This window comes from Carassius auratus, chromosome 50 (assembly GCF_003368295.1).
Source record: "Carassius auratus strain Wakin chromosome 50, ASM336829v1, whole genome shotgun sequence".
Taxonomy (NCBI): Eukaryota; Metazoa; Chordata; class Actinopteri; order Cypriniformes; family Cyprinidae; genus Carassius; species Carassius auratus.
This window is the reverse complement of record NC_039292.1, coordinates 899270-919081: the sequence shown is the minus strand read 5'-3', so window position 1 is coordinate 919081 and position 19812 is coordinate 899270. Positions and strand designations below refer to the sequence as shown.

Genomic DNA, 19812 nt, shown 5'->3' with positions numbered 1-19812 from the left:
GCTATCTCAACACACTTCCCATGTCTTTTTTCAAAAGTGTGCTTAACTGCTTACAAGCAGATCTTTTAGAAGTCGCGAACACCTCACTTCTTTCTGGGACATTTCCAAACTCCCTAAAAACTGCAGTTGTTAAGCCCCTCCTGAAAAAGTGCAATCTTGATAACGCCATTTTGAGCAATTTTAGACCAATATATAATCTTCCTTTATAGACAAAATTATAGAAAAGTAGTTTTTGATCAGCTGAACAAATAGTTAAACTCAAATGGATACCTGGACAATTTTCAATCTGGTTTTCGACCACATCACAGCACAGAGACAGCACTCATAAAGATAATAAAGGATATTCGCTTGAATAGTGACTGGCAAAATATCGGCGCTGGTATTGCTAGGTCTTAGTACTGCGTTTGACACTGTCGATCATAACATACTTCTACAATGTTGTATGACACAGCAGGACATGCATACAAAATACTGAAGTGCTAAAGTTTGGTTAAAACATTTGTAGACAAATCTAGCAGGACAGCACTTCAAAAACACAACAAAGGGAAAGACAATTGCCTTATACTACATACAATCTTGACTTGAGTGTCTTATTGTTTGTGGGCTTTATGTAAAAAGTTTTGGGCAAATTAAATCAAAATACTTACATTTAAACATGAATTCCTCTGCAGAACTCTCACCTGCCTTGTTATTTGAATATATACACCGTCGCCATATGTAAACAAGTGATTCTGGGATATGGTACCCAGACAGCAACATAGTGTCGGCCCAGATCCGGCCCGCAGCTGGCCCGCATGAAATCCATGAAAGGAAGTTTCTGTTAATTTAACTGAAAATGTCCTGGTAACTTTCTGCCAGTACATCATCCGTTTTTTTACGGAATTTTTTTTACAGTGTGGAGAATAGCCAAAAGCAAGGTTTCAGTTGTGATTTCTGACATGTTTATGATTCACTGATGTAAACACAACATTTAATATATCTCCTTTAACATATATTTTAAAACATACTGTTTCATATTTAAAACATACACTGTTTTCCTATCAGCCTTGACGGTGAGTGTCAAATTATAGTCTAATACAGTTTAAACCCACCCAAACATAAAATTTATTGAGCAATTTTTGAAGGGGACACAAATAATACAGCTAAAATTGTACTTGTAAGGACAAGCATACACAGCCTTTACTATAAGTGTAGCAGGGAGGTGCTAATATACTTTAGCGGAGAAACTTGCTTACTAGCCCATAGCAATTTGCAAAGATTCATAAAAAACCTTATACTCACTTCTTCTGTAGATGAAGCCGTATCACAAATGATTAGTGCGAACATAAGCATTTACTGAACTGAAAGTGACATACAGCCAAGTATGGTGACCCATTCTCAGAATCCATGCTCTGTATTTAACCCATCCAAAGTGCACACACACAGCAGTGAACACACACAAACCGTGAACACACACCCGGAGCAGTGGGCAGCCATTTATGCTGCGGCACCAGCAAAAATCCTTTCCCATCAACTGGTCAAAATGTACAACACATGCAAGACACATGTGCTTTGATGTAAACAAGCACGCGATAAGCACATGGAGAACATAGATGAATAAAAACCACATTCACTCTCTGACAGCAGATGGCGCTAAGCTTCAGAAAATGCAGCCTGGAAACCCCATAAATAAAGCAGCTGGCTACTTTCTAAAACAATGAAATAATTTGAAATAGTAATTCAGTTTTGTGTATTTTCTATGGTGTTCATCACAGCACCAAATACTTAAATATTTAGACTTAATTGTACATTTATTTTCACACTCTTTTATTTTAATTTAATCTAGACTACAACATGCCCTAGATATTGTTTGGAAGTGTTTTGATTCTTTATTATTCATTCACACTTTACATTAGGGCTTCATTAGTTAACATTAGTTAATTCATTAGTTAACAAACTGCCAATGAAAAATTCTTCTGAACATTTATTAATCTTAGGTATTCCAATATTTAATAACATGTTGTTAAAATCAAAAGTTGCAACTGTGTTATTTAATGAGTTATCATGAACTAAGACTTGTATTTTTTTTTTAACAAAGATTAATAACTTCTGTGCTACATGTGCTATTTTTAACTACCTATAATCTTATAATTCAGTTATGTAACACAAGATGTTTATTGTTGGACTGGAGTGGTGTAGATTACTTGTGGAGTGTTGTTAAGTTTTATCAGCTGTCTCTCAGCCTGACGACACAAGGATCCGGTGTCAATGCATCTGGTTATTTGGAGATTTTACTCCTCCCAAAACTGTAAAAAAAATTAAGTTGTGAGCATGTTCTACTGACCCAGATGTGATGAAGTGTAAAATGGAACTTGTAAACTCAACTGAAAAGCGATACTATCAATCGTTAAGTGCACTGTTAAGCCTCAAAATCCTCAGAACATTTAAAACAATTGTGTTAGAACACAGGGAGATGTAAAAATAAAAAGAGATGAATGAAACGAGTGCTCACTCTGTTTCACACTCAATCTATTTCTCATGTTTTTCTTCCTAGAGCTGATTTGAATTTGATCCATCACAAGACATTGATGGGGTCTGTTCCCTGTTGAGAATACAATAACTTTAAAACAATGCTGAATGCATTTCAATTAAAATGGAGAGAAATCATGCCCTAAAGGCCCTAAATCCCTTGATGCAAATAAGCTGTTTTTATGCAAATCTTTTAGGAAAATACTCATAGGCAAATATGGAGTGGGCAACCGGTGCAGACAGAACAGGGTTCTACTGATAACACATACAGGGTGTAGTTTGTCATGTTTTTTTTTTTAGCATTTTTAGTATTTTATTGCATTTGGACCCGTTTGTATATTAAAAATGGCCTACTTGGTCTCATGGCATAAATGTACCTGGTTACACGTTTTAGCGAGACGCGAAATACTTACCAAAAAGTACACATCACTGCAACTTCCAAAATAAATGAACACTAGAGGCAGTAAAGCTCTGACACCTTTTATTCCTTTTCACACAAATGTACAGTTTCGATAAATAAAGCATAATCTTTTGTACAATTACTTGAAAAATATCATGACTTCAAAACAATATGAATATGCTGGGAGATTTGAATGTTAGTATCACACATATCCCGCTTTATGGGTTTTCATAGATGGTAGGTTTGTTTGGTAGCTCACAGACAGAGACATACTTAAGAGGGTTTGAATCCCATGTAACCGCGGTTCGACAAAACATTTCAAATCTGCATATAAGGAAGTTCAGATGGCACTATTTTTTTCCATTTGTTAACACTATCTGGCAGGTTTAGGGTTGGGTTTGTTGTAAGAGCATATTTCCAACACGATAGAACATTAACTTTTAGCGACAGTCCGTGGATATTTGAATTCTGAACCACTGCAATAGGCCAGAAGCAACAAACGTAATAGAAGCAACATAAAAACACAGTAATACGTACCCATTTTAACGTAATAAAAACGTGCTAGGGTTCATGAATTGAACCAATGTTTTAGTGCATTTTAGACATTTCTCTTTGAACCTGCTGCGAAATGTGCAGTTGGGTACGTAAACGGTGTTACACAAAAAGTGCACAGAGGTACCTATTTTTATGAGACCAGGTTGAAAATGGCGCATAAAAGTTTAATTTCTTGAAAGATGAAAACACTCATATCTTTAGTGTGCATTTGAGTTGATGCCGTTTCACATGGATGATGCAATTGACATTTTTTTGTATCGGTAACCTGAATGTGCGAAGCTTCAGGTGTCATTCACTTGGAGTTATCTTAGCTGTAGAAAAACAGTCCGTTATGCTGATTGATATCATATTTTAATGTGTTGTTCTAATCATGAACACATTGGTTTATAGCGCAAGTTTAATGTTTACTATACTTCTACACTTCTTGTTGTTCTTCTAGTTATTTACCTATGGCAGCTAGTGAATCGGAATTCGGACATTTACAGAAAATAGCTTACTTCTACAGTGGATACATAAGCTGAAGAATAGAAACAAATAAATAATTTTCTCAAAAAATAAAATGACAACAGAGCATTGAATCTTTATTGGCACTGCAATGTATTTAGTGACAATATTGTTCCAGTTAACATGCAAAGACCAAAAACCGATGACACTTTGACATTTGTGACAATGATGACTTTGGGGTAACTTTATCTACAGCGATATCGTTGACTTGATTGCAAATAAATGCACAGAGACTATTCAACTGAACAGAGATGACATCACTGAATTCAGTGATGAGCTGCCTTTAACTATCATTTTGCATTATTGACACACTGTTTTCCTAATGAATGTTGTTCAGTTGCTTTGACGCAATGTATTTTGTTTAAAGCGCTATATAAATAAAGGTCACTTGACTTGACTTGACTTTGCAGGCCTGTTGATTTGATCAAATAAAATACAAATCTGACTATTATATAAATAAGTAATATGCAGGTTACGCCATCAAAATATATTTAAAAAAAAAAAATTCTACCTCAAGCAAAAATGAACTTGAGTTTAATCCTACACTCTCAGAAAAAATTAGGTACAAAAACTGTCACGGGGCAGTACCACCCAACATCCCCCCAGTGACAGTTTTTGTAAAAAAACTATTCTGAGAGTGTGTACAGTACACAGGTGATTCACAGGAACTGCAGCACTTGTTTTCAGTTCACTTGTTAATGTGCTATCACAGCTAACAAAGTAAGAACACTTTGCTAACACTACCATTGTTATGAACATTATTTCTGAATGAACTACCTTTGAATGTTCTAAAAATAAGCAATAACATTTAAAAAAAAAATTAAATGAACTCCCAGCATAAGCTGTAATATTTAGCAGCGTACACTTTTATATACTTCACTTATAAAAATCGTGTATGATCCACTTATAAAAAAACAGGAATGTAACACTATCATTTTCACCCTCTTTATCCTGAAATCATTACCAGTTACCCACATGAACATCCAACCCATAGGCCATTACTTCATTTGCAAAAATTAAATTAAGTAAAAAATAAATAAAAAAACTTTTGGAGTGGATATGAAAGGAAAGGAAAATCAAACCCAGTCAACCAGTTCTCACTGACAGACCATGAAAACATTAAGTTTAGTAAATATGTTTGGTCACTATATAATTCTCATTCTTCCATCTGTACTTTTATAGATTTAATGACTTTGTAAGCATGTTTTCACCATGGACTAAAAGATTGAATAGGCAATTGCAATTTTTGCAAGGATATATCTCGCAATACTGGGTTTCTATCTCACAATTCATAATTTTGACTTTTTTCTTGTGATTTAGAGAGAAAAATAAAAAAGAGTCATAATTGTGATATAAACTTACAATTAAAAAAAAAGGCAAAAATTGTGGGGAAAAAAAGAAAAAAGAATACGGACTCAGAATTATGAGAGAAAAAAAGTTACAAGAAATTTAAATCCAAAAATCTGAAAAAGAGGAAAACTGCAAGAAACAAAGTCTACATTTTGAGATGTAAAATCAGAATAGCGAAGAAAAAAAATCAGAATTTTGAAAAATAGCAATTCGTTTTTTTATTCCATGGTAAAAACAAGCTTTCTTGTGAATAAGTAGATCCAAACCTTTGATTTGTAGAGTAAAAAAAAAAAAAAAAAAAAAAAAAACATCCAATGATTAATGAGGTGTGAGGCATGGCATGTTTCACCTAAAATGCTCCTTAGTATTTGATGCATTTCAGATGGTTCTTGAAAAAATGGTGGGTCATCTTCGCCTGTGAATCACTTCTGGGAGGATGCCTGTAGGAACCATACTTGTTCGTGGAACCGTGTTTTTGATGACCAATACTGAGACCTTTACAGGTGGCAACTAATAAATCTCCAAGCCCATCAATGAAGAATTCTGTTGGGAATATAGAATAAAAACAGATTCTTGAATGAACACTTATTATCTCTGGCATCTCTATCTCTATAGCTGGCATGTAAATGATTTGTTCACCGTGGATCAAGAATAAGCTTCATTCACATTTCTCATTTGTCAGCTGTCATAAACTGTTGTTTTTGGACAATGAATCAAAATCTGTACCACACCCATTGCTTTGAATTACCTAAGACCTACATGCCAGTGGATGAATACAGTATATCAAAGCATATAGTCACAATAGTCAGGTCTTTGGGCAACTCTAATAACAGACTTAATCTAAAATAAATAGTTGACTTCATCTGATCTGATTTTTTTAAGATCCACTCACCAGTGTGAGCCACTCTTTTGAGGAATGGGTCAAAACCGACCCTCCGCACAGCCTCCGTCCGGCCCAGGAAGTAGTTGACGACTCCATCTGCAAAGAAGCAGCCTTTGAAACCCGGCAGGGGCGCATGGGTACGAGTGACACGCGTGATACAGCCGCCTTCCTCACTGTTCCCTTCCTCGTATTTCAGCTGGAAGGCAAACTGATTTCCTCCTACCTGACCACCAACCTGATGGAGAGAGAAAGAATAAGATCAGTCAAGGTCTTTCAGAAACATAAAAATAAGATCTGGACACAATAAAAGTCTTTATTGGTTTGAACAATATTTTTCATACTTTTGTGAACTATAAATACTATAGATTATTTTAGATTTTAATAATATTTCACAATGTTACTGTTTTACTGTATTTGTATGAAATAAATGCAGCCTTGGTGAGCAGACTTGTTTTTTTGTTTTTGTTTTTTTACCACATCTAGTTCAGGAACGGCTTCCATAATGTTCACAAAGCTCTCAATGCGCGTCTCATTGAGAAACACAAAGTCATCATCCACCCACAGGAAATATTTAGTGGTGACCTGCGACACTGCCAGATTTCTTCCTGCAAACCAGCCCTGAAAAGCCAAACAATGAAACAAGTAACCTTCACACGTCAGGAAGATTATATTAACAGTCAACTTGAAAAACCTGATGTTTGTACCTGTGCTGGGGGCATTATGTAGTGCTCTATATTGTCACCGACCACCTTCTCTGGGTTCAGACTGTCATCAGCAACAATGATCTTTATTTTTGGGTAGTTCACACGGATACTGTTGATGAGGACATTTAGTTCATTGTAACGCAGAAATGCTTTTACTAGCACAGTCACCTGAGAGTTCACATCTACAGAGAGAGGGGGGGGGGGGCAATTATTATGGTGTTTGTGTTCACATGATAAAGACACTGTGATTACACTATAATATCAATAAAAATGACAGAAAGTCCATAACAAAATCAATAAAACAAAAATGAAAACTGAATATAAAAATAAATGCTATTCAAAATATTAATAAAACTATAATAAATAAATGACGATAATAAAGCACACACTGCACTCTATAAGAACTGTGTAAAAATATTGATGAAAAAAAGTTCTGTGGTCTAAACTTAATATAAAAACTGTAAAGATTTAATTGGGATGTTTTATGTTATTAAAAAAAAATGGCTGTGAAAAAGAACCAGAATGCCTTCTATGAAATTTCACAATTAATGATTTTTGATTGAGACATTTTTTTTTTTTTTTTTTTTTTTTATTATGTACATTTAGGTTTTTGTTAGGGCTTTTGTTGCTAAATTGGACCCTCTTTACATTAAGTGTCCCTACCAGTGTGCTAACACAGTAACTGCATGTGTCCATAGTATGTAACCATAGTGTAAGTACACATACCTGTAGGTACATAGCATATACAGCTGTAATATTTCTGTAACAACACACATGTAACAACCCTCAGATGGTCTGTGTAAGTACAAATGTGTAACAGGACATTGGTCACAACACTTTTTTCCCCTTCACTACTTGTGTAACAGGAACTACCTTTTGTAACAACAATATTTATAAGAGTAATTGGAACCATTTAATCCAAGGGGTGGAAATGGGATCCAGGGTGTGGACATGGGAAGGTTTAGGGCCGGAAATAGGATCCGGGGGGTGGGAATGGGAAGGTTTAGGGATACGTAAAGTAAGAGGAGTTGGATCTCGAGTTGGAGTTGGTGCACCATTGTAATACCAGTGTACTTGTATGGTAACTCCTCATGAACTGTACACTTAATATAAAGTGTAACATTTTGGGCACCAACCACAATTTCTATGTAAAACCTAACTTACTGGCTGCTGCTGTGTAACATCAGAGTAATTACATGATAAATCTAATGTAAAGTATCGAGTTTTTAGTACACAGGTATTAGGGACACTTAATATAAAGTGGGACCAGGGTAAAGATTTAGGTAAAGATCATGCTGCATGAAGATATCTTGTAAATTTCCTACCGTAACTATATAAAAATTTAATTTTTTATTAATAATATGCAATGATAAGAATTCATTTGGACAACTTCAATGGCAATTTTCTCAGAGGCAATATTTTTTTGCACCCCTTCAGATTTTCAAGTAGTTGTATCTCTGCCAAATATTCTCCTATCATAACAAACCATACATCAATGGAAAGCTTTCAGCTTTCAGATGATGCATAAATATAAAAAAAAAATGGCCACATAAGACTGGTTTTATGGTTCAGGACCACATATAGCTTTCTCAATATAACCTGTGGTTTTATGGTTGGTACATTATAAAGATAAGTTGGTATATTAACATCATATCAGTTAATTAAATGTACTGTATTTCAATGTAAGTCCTACAAATTGTGGCTACCATATTTCTTCAGGTACATTTCTGCTGGTTTCCCATACCATAAATTCCACAGATTATTATTATTATTATTATAAGTAATAGTTCTGTTTTATTTTATTTTATTATATATATATATATATATATATATATATATATATATATATATATATATATATATATATATTTTTTTTTTTTTTTTTCTACAGTAAGTATTTGAGCTCACCTTTTCCCATGTCAAACAGAACAGGAACTGACAAACGTCTGATCTCAATCGGGAATATGACCTCATGATTCTCAAAAGAGAAGTACGCTAAGGACATGAATGCATTTGTAAAGTCAGTACATTCAGATTGATGTTTAATGAAAAAAAGTATATGTCTTATGAAACTTCATAATGTCATAAAAGTTGTCCTTGTGTGAATCATTATATTCCAAGGGCTTGTCGAAATACCACATTTTTGGTTTTGGCCATTTAAGAGCATGCGCATGGAACTGGAAGTAATTCATCAAAGTGCAGCAGCCTTAATGCATGCTAAATCTACACTTGAATCTTGAATACTGCTCTGGAACGGTATTTGAGTCTAAGAGTATCATATCGTGCATCATGTTCTGGAAATAAATCATGAGACTTTTGCAGGGATCTCAGAAGGTTTTGCGGAAATCTTTAAAGTTAAATGTGAATGATAATTAGATATTAATTTGGTAGTAAAAAATTATTGCACATTTTAGGATGAGTATGTTTATTTTGTAAAACATTTGCAACTGCTTTTTATCACTTAGAAGCACCACTATTACTAAACTGAAAAGACATTTACAGGTGCTGGTTATATAATTAGAATATCATCAAAAAGTGGATTTATTTCACTAATTCCATTCAAAAAGTGACACTTGTATATTATATTCATTTATTACACACAGACTGATATATTTCAAATGTTTATTTCTTTTAATTTTGATGATTATAACTGACAACTAAGGAACAATTCCAAATTTAGTATCTCAGAAAATTAGAATATTGTGAAAAGGTTCAATATTGAAGATACCTGGTCTTCACAATCATGGGGAAGACTGCTGACTTGACAGTTGTCCAAAAGATGACCATTAATAATAATAATAATAAAATAAGCTTTCTTAAACCGAAAGCGCTACAGTAATAAAGTAATAAATAAAATAAAACAAAACACCAAAAGCAATACAACAATTCATTAGAGAAAGACAGTCTTGAATAAATGTGACTTAATCAACTTTTTAAAATCACCCAACCTTGGGGCATTTCTCACCTGCAGAGGAAGTACATTCCATAGCTAGGGGCTTTATATGAAAAGGCTCTTACCCCCATGGTCCTTAGCTTACATGATGGCTGGTAAAGTGAAAGAGTTAAGGCTGGTTCACACGGCAGGATAATTAGGCCGATTTTAGCCCTGATTCACCCCTTCTGACAATCTTAGGATGCTCCGATTATCGTTAAATAATCTGATCAAATATTCCTGCTGTGTGTGGTGTGTTAAGACTGCTCTCCTCTGCACGGAAGAATGTCGGGACCGCTCTGATCTCAAATCGGGGATATCCAACAAGTTGGATTTATTTGGCCCGATTTCTTCTCGTGTGTGGTGTCCCCCGAGGACAAACAATCACGCAGCCTGTGGACTGTGGCGTGTAGCCAATCAGAAAGCGAGGTGACGAGGCGGTGAGGAAGTACCGGGAAACAAAATCAAAACAGCCGGCGTATATAACAAATATAACAAATACAAATAAAGTCGATGGGCATAACTACATCCACAACTGCAGTCCACCAGAGTACATGGAAACGAATATATGAACGTTTATTTCAACGGTTATTAATCTGTGTAGTACGTATACGTATATCGCCGTGTGTGGGGTCTCTCAGGTTTGGAAAATCGGCCGACAATTTTAAAATCGTCCTGTGTGAACCAGGCCTTAGTAGAGCGAAGAGAGCGTGATGGAATATAAGGACTGATGAGATCACAAAGATACTCAGGTGCAGTCCCATGAAGTGCCTTGTATGTTAAAATAAGAATTTTAAAATCAATTCTCGCATTTACGGGAAACCAGTGTAATTGTGAAAGAACTGGTGTAATGTGTTCACGAGAAGTACAAGTGAGCACACGACCGGTAGAATTTTGTATATACTGAAGCTTGCTCAACGATTTAGATGGAAGGCCAGAGAACAAGGCATTACAATAATCTAACCTAGTTGTTATGAAGGCATGTATAAGCCTTTCTGTGTCTGCAAAAGAGAGAAAAGGTCTAAGTCGAGCTATGTTTCTCAGGTGGAAAAATGCAGTTTTAGAGATGTGTTTTATGTGTGCTTCAAATGATAATTGTGGATCAAAAACGACACAAAGATTTTGCACCTGTGAAGTGGGGATTACCGTACAAGAATCAACAATCAAACTGATCTGCTCGGCCTTACGAGTAGCTGCAACTGTACCAATCTGCATCAGTTCAGTTTTGGAGCCATTCAGCTTCAGGAAGTTGTTATGCATCCAGATACTGATCTCTGATCAACAACCACGCAAAGCTATTAATGAGCAATGGACATCAGGACTAGTGGTGATGTAAATCTGCGTATCATCCGCATAGCAGAGATACCCAAGACCATGTTTCCTAATGATCTGCCAAAGTGGAAGCATATAAATATTAAATAATATTGGACCCAATACTGAACCCTGAGGAACTCCCTGTTGAACAGGCACGGTATCTGATTTGTAGTTACCCAAACCAACAAACTGGGAACGATTCGTTAAATAAAACCGAAACCAATTGAGGACAGCTCCAGAAAGACCCAACCAATTTTCCAGCCTGTCAAGCAGAAGAGAGTGACATATAGTGTCTAAAGCAGCACTGAGGTCTAACAAGATCAAAATACTGCATGCACCTGAATCAGCCATGATAAGAAGATAATTTACGACCCTAATTAAAGCGGTTTCAGTACTATGCCCTCTCCTGAACCCAGATTGGAAAAGTTCAAAGAGACTGTTCAGAGCTAGGTGATTATTTAACTGAACAGCCACAACATGCTCAAGAACTTTAGCCATGAATGGGAGGTAAAAAATCGGCCTGTAATTGGATAAATCAGATACATCACAACCAGTCTTCTTAGGGACTGGTGTAATGGCAGCTATTTTTAGTTCTGGAGGAACAATTCCAGAAGTCAATGACAAGTTCACATTTGAAGTCATAAAAGGGCAAATTGATGCAAGGCAGTTCATGATGACCGAGCAGGGAACCGGATCTAAAATACTGGTTGTAGAGTTCATGGACTTCACTGTACTTATAATAAAATAATCTCCGACCATTTCAAAGTTTGAAAAGGTAGTAGTTGGGAAGTTTGAAGGCTGGATATTAACTAGCTCAAGAGGAGTGATGGTATTTAAAGTGCTATACCATCAACCTTACCAATGAAATAATGAAGAAACTTATTACACTGGTCAACAGAGGAATGAACAACAGCCTTAGTTGGTTTGAAAAGATTGTCAACAGTCTCAAACAGCGATTTAGAATTTGTTGCAGCGTTACCTATGATGCTTGAATAGTAGCTCTTACGTGAAGTATTCAAGGCAGAATGGTAAGCAGACTGTTGTTCAGTGTAAAGAAGCCTGTGCACTGTCAGGCAAGATTTTTTTTACTGCCGTTCTTATTGTCTTCCGGCAGCTTTCATTAAACGTAAGTCCAGGGCAGGGATTTTCTAAACAGGGTTTTCTAAAAGTAACAAGCCGTTCTCCCATAGGTGCGAACTCATCCAAAAGTGAGGAAAGCATGGAATTATAGTGCTCCACGGAGTTAGTAGTGGGAAGCCCAGAGACAAAAGTCGAAACAAGAGTGAAGTCCATGTGCTGTGATGTTACGGAATTTGATATTGCGCTCAGAAATGGATTGTGAGGACTTAACATTTATATCAAAAGTAATAAGTCTATGGTCACTTATACTCATATCCAGAGATTGGATACCAACACCAGCAGAACATACCACATCCAATATATGACCCAGCCTATGGGTCGGAAAAGTAACATGCTGTTTAAAGTCAAAACCATCCAAAATGTCCAAAAAGGTAGCAGTTTTGACACTGTTTGGATTATCAATATGGAAATTGACATCACCAGTCAAGACAATAGACGGACAGAGTGGACTAAGAAGTGTCAGCAACTCAGTAAACTCAGAAAAAAATAAAGGATTAGGTTTTGGTGGACGATAAATGAGCAGCACAAGAACAGTTTGGACTGAGTGGTCCAAAGTTATGTTCTCTGATGAAAGTAAATTTAGCATTTCCTTTGGATATCAGGGTCCCAGAGTCTGGAGGAAGAAAGGCACACAATCCATGTTGCTTGAGGTCCAGTATAGAGTTTCCACAGTCAGTGATGGTTTGGGGTTCAATATCATCTGCTGGTGTTGGTCCAAGGTGTTTTCTGAAGTCCAAGGTCAATGCAGCCATATACCAGGAAGTTTTAGAGCACTTCATGCTTCCTGGTGCTGACCAACTTTATGGAGATGCTAATTTAATTTTCCAACAGGACTTGGCACCTGCACACAGTGCCGAAGCTACCAGTACCTGGTTTAAGGACCATGGTATGTTCTTAACTGGCCAGCAAACTCGCCTGACCTTAACCCCATAGAAAATCTATGGGGTATTGTGAAGAGGAAGATGCGATATGCCAGACCTAAGAATGCAGCAGAGCTGAAGGCCACTATCAGATTAACCTGGGCTCTCATAACACCTGAGCAGTGCCACAGACTGATCGACTCCATGCTAAAGACTGATCGACTCCATGCCACGCCGCATTGTTGCAGTAATTCAGGCAAAAGGGGCCCCAACTAAGTATTGAGTGCTGTACATGCTCATACTTTTAATGTTCATACTTTTCAGTTGGCCAAGATTTTTTTTAAATCCTTTCTTTGTATTGGTCTTAAGTAATATTCTAATTTTCTGAGATAATGAATTTTGGATTTTCCTTCGTTGTCAGTTATAATCATCAAAATTAAAAGAAATAAACATTTGAAATATCAGTCTGTGTGTAATGAAAGAATATAATATACAAGTTTCACTTTTCACAACTTTTTGATGATATTCTAATTATATGATTAACACCTGTAGAATGCAAAGTGCTGAAACACTGTAAACCCTTGCATTTTTGTAAACACTATAAGAGTGACCCATCGGGGTAATGAAAAGTTCTACACACATGTCTGGTCTTCATGCTCACTTTAACACTTGGGTCAAATACAGGAAATATATCATGCATGTAAATAAGTGGTCAAGTGCAAAGACCTAAAGTGTGGGTTTTTGGACAAGCCCCAAGTCATTTTGAAAAATTTCTTCTTCTTTTTTTTTAGTTGGGTCCAATGTTTTTTGGAACCTAAAATTCTTCAACAAAAATCTGTGTTCCGCAGAAGAAGTCTAAACAGGTATAGAATGACAATAAACAATGATCAAATTCAGGTGAACTATTCTTTAAGTCACAGGTTACGTACCGAGGTCTTCTGTCTTGATGTGGTAGATGGTGCTGGTGTAGGTCAGTCTGCTCAGCAGGTCGTTGAGCTGTTGGAGGCTGCTGGATGAGATGCTCAGATGTTGCTCATTCTGGCCCTCCACCTGCTCTCCTTCCTGGACATTCATCACTGAAAGCACTCCTTTATGCACCCTTAGAGAAACCTGGAGAGGTTTCATATAATTTTACCTCATTTTATACATTTCACACATGATGAATCCTTTTGAAAAACACCCAAAATAAAGGCAGGGTAGGTGATTTGGTTCAAAAACATGCTGGTTGAAGGTCTCTTAATGTTTTTATATGTTTTCATATTGTCTGCGGAATATATATATAGTCTGATTGTGATTCTGATTTGCAGAGAGGATGGGATCTTATGCTTTCACAGCTAGCTTGCTATTGCTAGCCTCTACAAAATCACCTACCCTAGCTTTAACAGCTTTAGATCAAAAGCTCACAAAGCATCAATTAAAAGAAGGAAAAACAGCAAGACCCCCATTCAGAGACCGTCTGAAACAAACAAATTATTACGATCAATATAACAAAACCCACCACCTTTAGTGAGAACACCATATTCAGCAGGACAAACCTTGTAAACCGCTCTCTTTTGTGTTTGCAGGGCTAGACCTTTAATAGTGATACATTTCTTTGATTAATGAAATGGTTAAAGATGAAAAAAACAACTGACAGTCTTATATTGTATAGGTGATCGAAGGATTTGATGAACAGAACGTTCAAAAGAGGAGCATTTATTTTAAATAGGCTTCTTTAAAAAAAAATCATAAATGTTGGTACTTTTAATGAATCAATTTAATACAACCTTTATGAATTCCTTTTCTTTTACTCTTTTAAACTTGCTTAGCCTAAACTATTTAATGGCAGCAAATCAGAATGATTTCTGAAGGATCATGTGAATAAGAATAAGAGACTGCATTCAGAAACATTTTTTAAATCTGAGAGGTTGTGCATGTCTCTCTGTAATCTTCTGGAGATGCATTTAAGAAACCTGAGATCATTAGCAATCAAATAAAGGACAGACAGAAATCAGACTCACCAGGAATGAGTGTTTTATTCATGGGAGTTACTCTGAATCCTCTCATCGGATACTGGAGCGGTGTGTTGGCCGGGACGAGAAGAAGAACATCATTTTCTTTACCTGATCTGAAAGACAGCTCATTCAGTCAGAGGAATAAGTGTGTGCCACACTAAAGAGATCTGAGGAATTGTGGGTAACCTGATCTGGTGTTGTCTGAACTCTTCTGCCCGGCGTTTCTGCAGGTCATCCATATCGTCTTTTGACACGAACTGGTTTGCTGGATTTGTCTTTTGGCAAGTACAGGGTGCTGGATTCTCATTGCGAAAAGGCCCAATACTGAGATGTGTAACAAGCAAAAGGTGAAAATCAGAAACAAGGAATTCACTGCTTCAGGGTCACTCTTAAAAATAAAATGAATCTACTTACTTTGGTCTGGGAAAGTCTGGGATCTCTGAAACATGGTGGCAATTTGAGAGTCTTGAGAAAGTTGTTTGAGTGGGGGGAAAAATAAATAAATTTGAGAACAGTTTACATGGACTTTTTGTCTATAACCAAATTAACCTTAAACAAGAGTGAATTGTATCAAATATCTTTCCACACCAGAATTAAATCGTTTTTGTTGTATGATAAAGACGTTAAGGGTTACCTGTAAGAGTTAACATTTTAGTTAATGAGTAACATTTTTATTTGTAGCCTATAGACATCTCCTGGGTTAAAACTGCCTAATTTGGGTTGTTTTTAGCCCAGAGGCTCGGTAAATATGATACAGAATGCATGGTGGGCTAACCCAAAAACTTTAAATATACAAAGATGATATACAAATATTACTAAGAATGGGACAGTTTTGTTCAGTTCAGTTCCCCCCATCAGGACTCCTCTGTAAGAATAGAGTTAGCTAGGTGGTACTGTCACAAAAAAAATATAGTCCTAGAAATGCAATCCTGCAAGTCTCCGGTATTGCAGGAATACCCTACTCGTTCAGTCAGTGTACGTGTGGTTAAAACTGCTCATGCGCATTGGCTGGACTGAGGTGTTGCAAATATGGCTTTCGAGTGAACAGACTTTCCTTTAAAGGGCGGTTGGTTTCACTCAAAGCCAGAAGTAGCTGTGACCGACACTGATTCCCACTGTCCATAAATAAACAGTGCAACTTATCGATGGAGCTGAGTTGCTATCTCCTGAAGAGGATGCAAAATACCTGCACTCAACCGGCTGGGTTACATACCGGTGGAGGAGGGGTGAATTTGTTTTCGGCTGTCTGTGAGACTGACCAAGCAGCTGACTAACACAAAAACTACCCAACACTGAAAAAAAAACAAAAAAAAAAACAAGCCCCAAGAATGACCCAACAGGCTCAACCCAGTGTTTGGGTTGAAAAATAACCCAGAATTTTTGAGAGCATAATATGGTGCCTGTATACTGTCAAATACAATAAAAATCCATACAATTTACTGTAAAAAACTGGCAGCTGTGGTTGCCAGAGTTTTAACTTAAAAAAATACAGAATGCACTAGTGGGTGTTGCAAGTCCTGCGTGAGAAGGTTCAGTCAAACACTCCCAAATATGAATGAGGAAAGAGAAGAACTGCCAAAAAATAAAGAGGAAAGTCAGTAAAATTTGTTGAAAAACAAAACAACACCATTTTAATAATAAAATAAAATAACAAAAATATATTTGATCATTATTAACAATATAAAATATTAATAACAAAAATCAAATGTGATACAAACTAGTTGTACTAGTTAGACTAGTTGTACGTGTCTGCTTTTATATGACACAGCTGTTCCATTCGCAGCGCTAACAAAATTTATGGTTTAGTTTCAAACATCAATGTAATGTTACAATTCATCCTATAGTTCAGGTTAGTTGTAACATACACAGGGTGAAATGTAACATTATGAAATAAGCATTACGACAAAAAATAATTTAATAAATAAATGGATTAAAGTTGTATGTATGTGTATGTAAGCATGTTTCTGTCATTAATGGCAACTGGCCATAATTAAAGTGAAGTTTGTTTGGGAGCATGTTTGCTACTTTCATTTAAAATTCAAAATGCTGAGAGACATCACTCAGTTTGTCTTTCTCTTCCAAGCCTTAACCATACTGAAATTCAAAGAAAACCTACTAATCAAACTAAAACTTGATTGGGGTAGGTGGCAAATCGTTTCATTGATGTTACAACTAACCCCGAGTCCTGTAGCAATGAAATAGCTCACCTTAAAGCTAACTACATTAGCATTAACAACTTGCATTAAACATAACTTCAGACACTCTAATCCTAGTTTAGCTTTGACGAGTTCAACTACAAAGCAGGATTTTCGGTCACAAAATAATGACTAAGCTTAGCATGAGTCGAGTGAATCTGATTTGTGACTTGTTCCTGATTTGAGAAATAAGAAGTTTTACAACTGATCCTCATTAAAACCATCCCCCAAGCAGTTGAATTTAAAACCATAGCATCATGAATAACCCTTTTATACTGACTTGTGTCTCTCCACAATGTTATCTCAGGGATCTTTTGATAGTGTCTTGCCACCCACAGCTGACTGTTTGCTCCAATTGCACTACCTTAAGTCTTTTTGGATATGATTTGCACATCAACATTTGGCAATTATCTGCCAATCTTGACTTCACCACTCACGCACATTTTCAGGTTTCTCCAGAAATGTTTGATTAGGTTAAAGCTCAGACTGTGGATGCATGGGACACTTAAGGACATTCACAGAGATAAGCCACTCTTGCTGTGTGCTTAGGGTAATTTTCCTATTGGAAGGAGAACCTTCTGCCCAGTCTGAGATTCTGAATGCTCTGGAATGGGATTTCATTAAGGCTATCTCTATGTTTTGGTGTATTTAGTTTTCCTTCTACTCTGACAAGTCCCTCAGTCCCTGCCACTGAAAAACAGTCCCTCAGCATGAGGCTTCTACTACCACCACACTTTACTTCTGAGATGAGCAGAGCTGGTTTCCTCTAACATTATACATGGATTTATATTTCATCAGACCAGAAAATCTTGTTTCACTACTGTATGGAGTTTAAATTGATGTGGAAAAAAGTATTTTAAAGCATTATAACATAAGGCAGCAGAATAACAAAATGTGAAGAAAAAAAATGAAGGTGAATTTGTTGTAACTTGTAATGGAGTCATTTTCACTGTAAGGTATCTGAACTCAATTATTTTATTGTTTTCAGGTACTCTTCACCAGGCAGAACTTATCCCTCATGAGCTCATCAATGTTAAGTTGTTCTGGGTTGCCTGCCATAAAAAAGATGCCACGTCAATGTAATGGAAAATAATTGTTTTGCCTTTGTCTAACCACTTGTGCGTTACGTTTTCTTTGTGCTTTAGCTTCGCAGGGCGTTGTTCATTCGTCGTGCACTGTTACCTTTCAAAGCTGGAATGAATAGGAAATCTATTAAATAGCCTATTATGAAAAACATAATTTTTAATTGATTCACACGGACTCTATAGTATTCTGATAATGACGAGAAAAAAAGGTACACTGTTTTATATATCCATATAGGCTACACAAAATATTTCTACGTTATATTAAGCATAAATTTTTTTCTTTATTACTATTAGATTAATTTAATTCAGAAGTAGGCTATGACTGTATTTGACAGAACCATTCGAAATACAAGTGAGATACTATATGATTTTATTTGGCTGAATACATCAAAATACATTTGGACACGACAGATAAATAAATAAATAAATAAATAAATAAAGTTTACTGATGTACAAGGCACTTACCTCATTACCGGTAGTGAATTTTTACTCCAAAAAACCATGCCAGCATAAAATAAGGCTAAAAGGGAGCCACTTAAAACAATGACGAGGAATAAAGTTCTGCGGGATCCGTACATGATTAAATCTTTCGCGATTAAAAACAATGTAATATATTTAATTATAGGCGGTCTATATCCAAATAAAAATGAAGCTTTGAAACTCAAATTACGCTAATAAGCGTCTAAATAAAGACAGGACTATTACAGATACTGTATCGGATGCTACCTGTTGAAGAGTAACAGGTGAATGAGTGACAGAGACTAGAGGACGGATATGTGACTGTTTGGAGCGACATAAGCGATCGCTTTTATTAATAAGAAAAGATTTTCACAAAACATTTCTGTAATTTGGTTGCGTCTTGCTTAATGTGAAGCAGTTTGCTTCGTGCATCCTCTTTAACAGCATTAAAGCGGTCCAATTTATTATTACGAACTGTGTATGCATTTTAAACACCTACATTAGGCTTTATATACTTCCTTCTTCCATGTCTCTGAATGTGTTTTATAAAAGCACATTTAGTGCTCAGTGGTAGCCTATGACCCGTTTCAGGGGTGACCAATTACTATTCAAAATCATTGAGAAAATCAGTTCCACCTTGTTTCGACATCCTCCGATGAGGTCAATACATACAATTAATTATATTTGAATTAATTCTCTAGGACCACAAACATAAAAGCATAAAATGAAAGGCTAAATAATTTTTTGTCAACTGGGTTAAAATGTTGTCATTATAAGAACATGACATATAGGAGAATATCTGGCTTAAAAAAAAAAAAAAAAAAAAAAACCTCAGGAAGATGGTTACTTCCAGCCTTGACACATGTACTTTACATGTGGGAACTTACAAAAAATAGCTTATATGTGTATATAATGTATGGATACTTTTT

General features: G+C 36.0%; 1 protein-coding gene across 1 annotated transcript; it reads right to left on the bottom strand.

Annotated features, from left to right (window-relative positions):
• Positions 1-4355: 4355 nt before the first annotated feature.
• On the bottom strand, positions 4356-19560 carry LOC113066561 (beta-1,4 N-acetylgalactosaminyltransferase 2-like). Its single transcript, XM_026238454.1, has 11 exons — positions 18890-19560; positions 15559-15609; positions 15331-15468; positions 15151-15257; positions 14686-14723; positions 14080-14260; positions 8813-8899; positions 6905-7086; positions 6675-6818; positions 6210-6435; positions 4356-5860 (listed from the first exon to the last, which is right to left on the bottom strand). The coding sequence occupies exons 1-11, from the start codon at positions 19000-19002 to the stop codon at positions 5679-5681; spliced, it is 1449 nt and encodes a 482-aa protein (XP_026094239.1). The 5' UTR covers positions 19003-19560; the 3' UTR covers positions 4356-5678.
• Between the last annotated feature and the right edge of the window lie 252 nt (positions 19561-19812).

Bases quoted from the DNA above. Each gene is read 5' to 3' on its own strand.
- LOC113066561 (XM_026238454.1), bottom strand. From the start codon at position 19,002: ATGTACGGATCCCGCAGAACTTTATTCCTCGTCATTGTTTTAAGTGGC. The intron at 15,610-18,889 runs GTAAGTGCCTTG...AACTTTCTCAAG, and splicing joins AATTCACTACCGGTAATGAG to ACTCTCAAATTGCCACCATG. The intron at 6,819-6,904 runs GTACAAACATCA...TTGGCTTTTCAG, and splicing joins ACATAATGCCCCCAGCACAG to GGCTGGTTTGCAGGAAGAAA.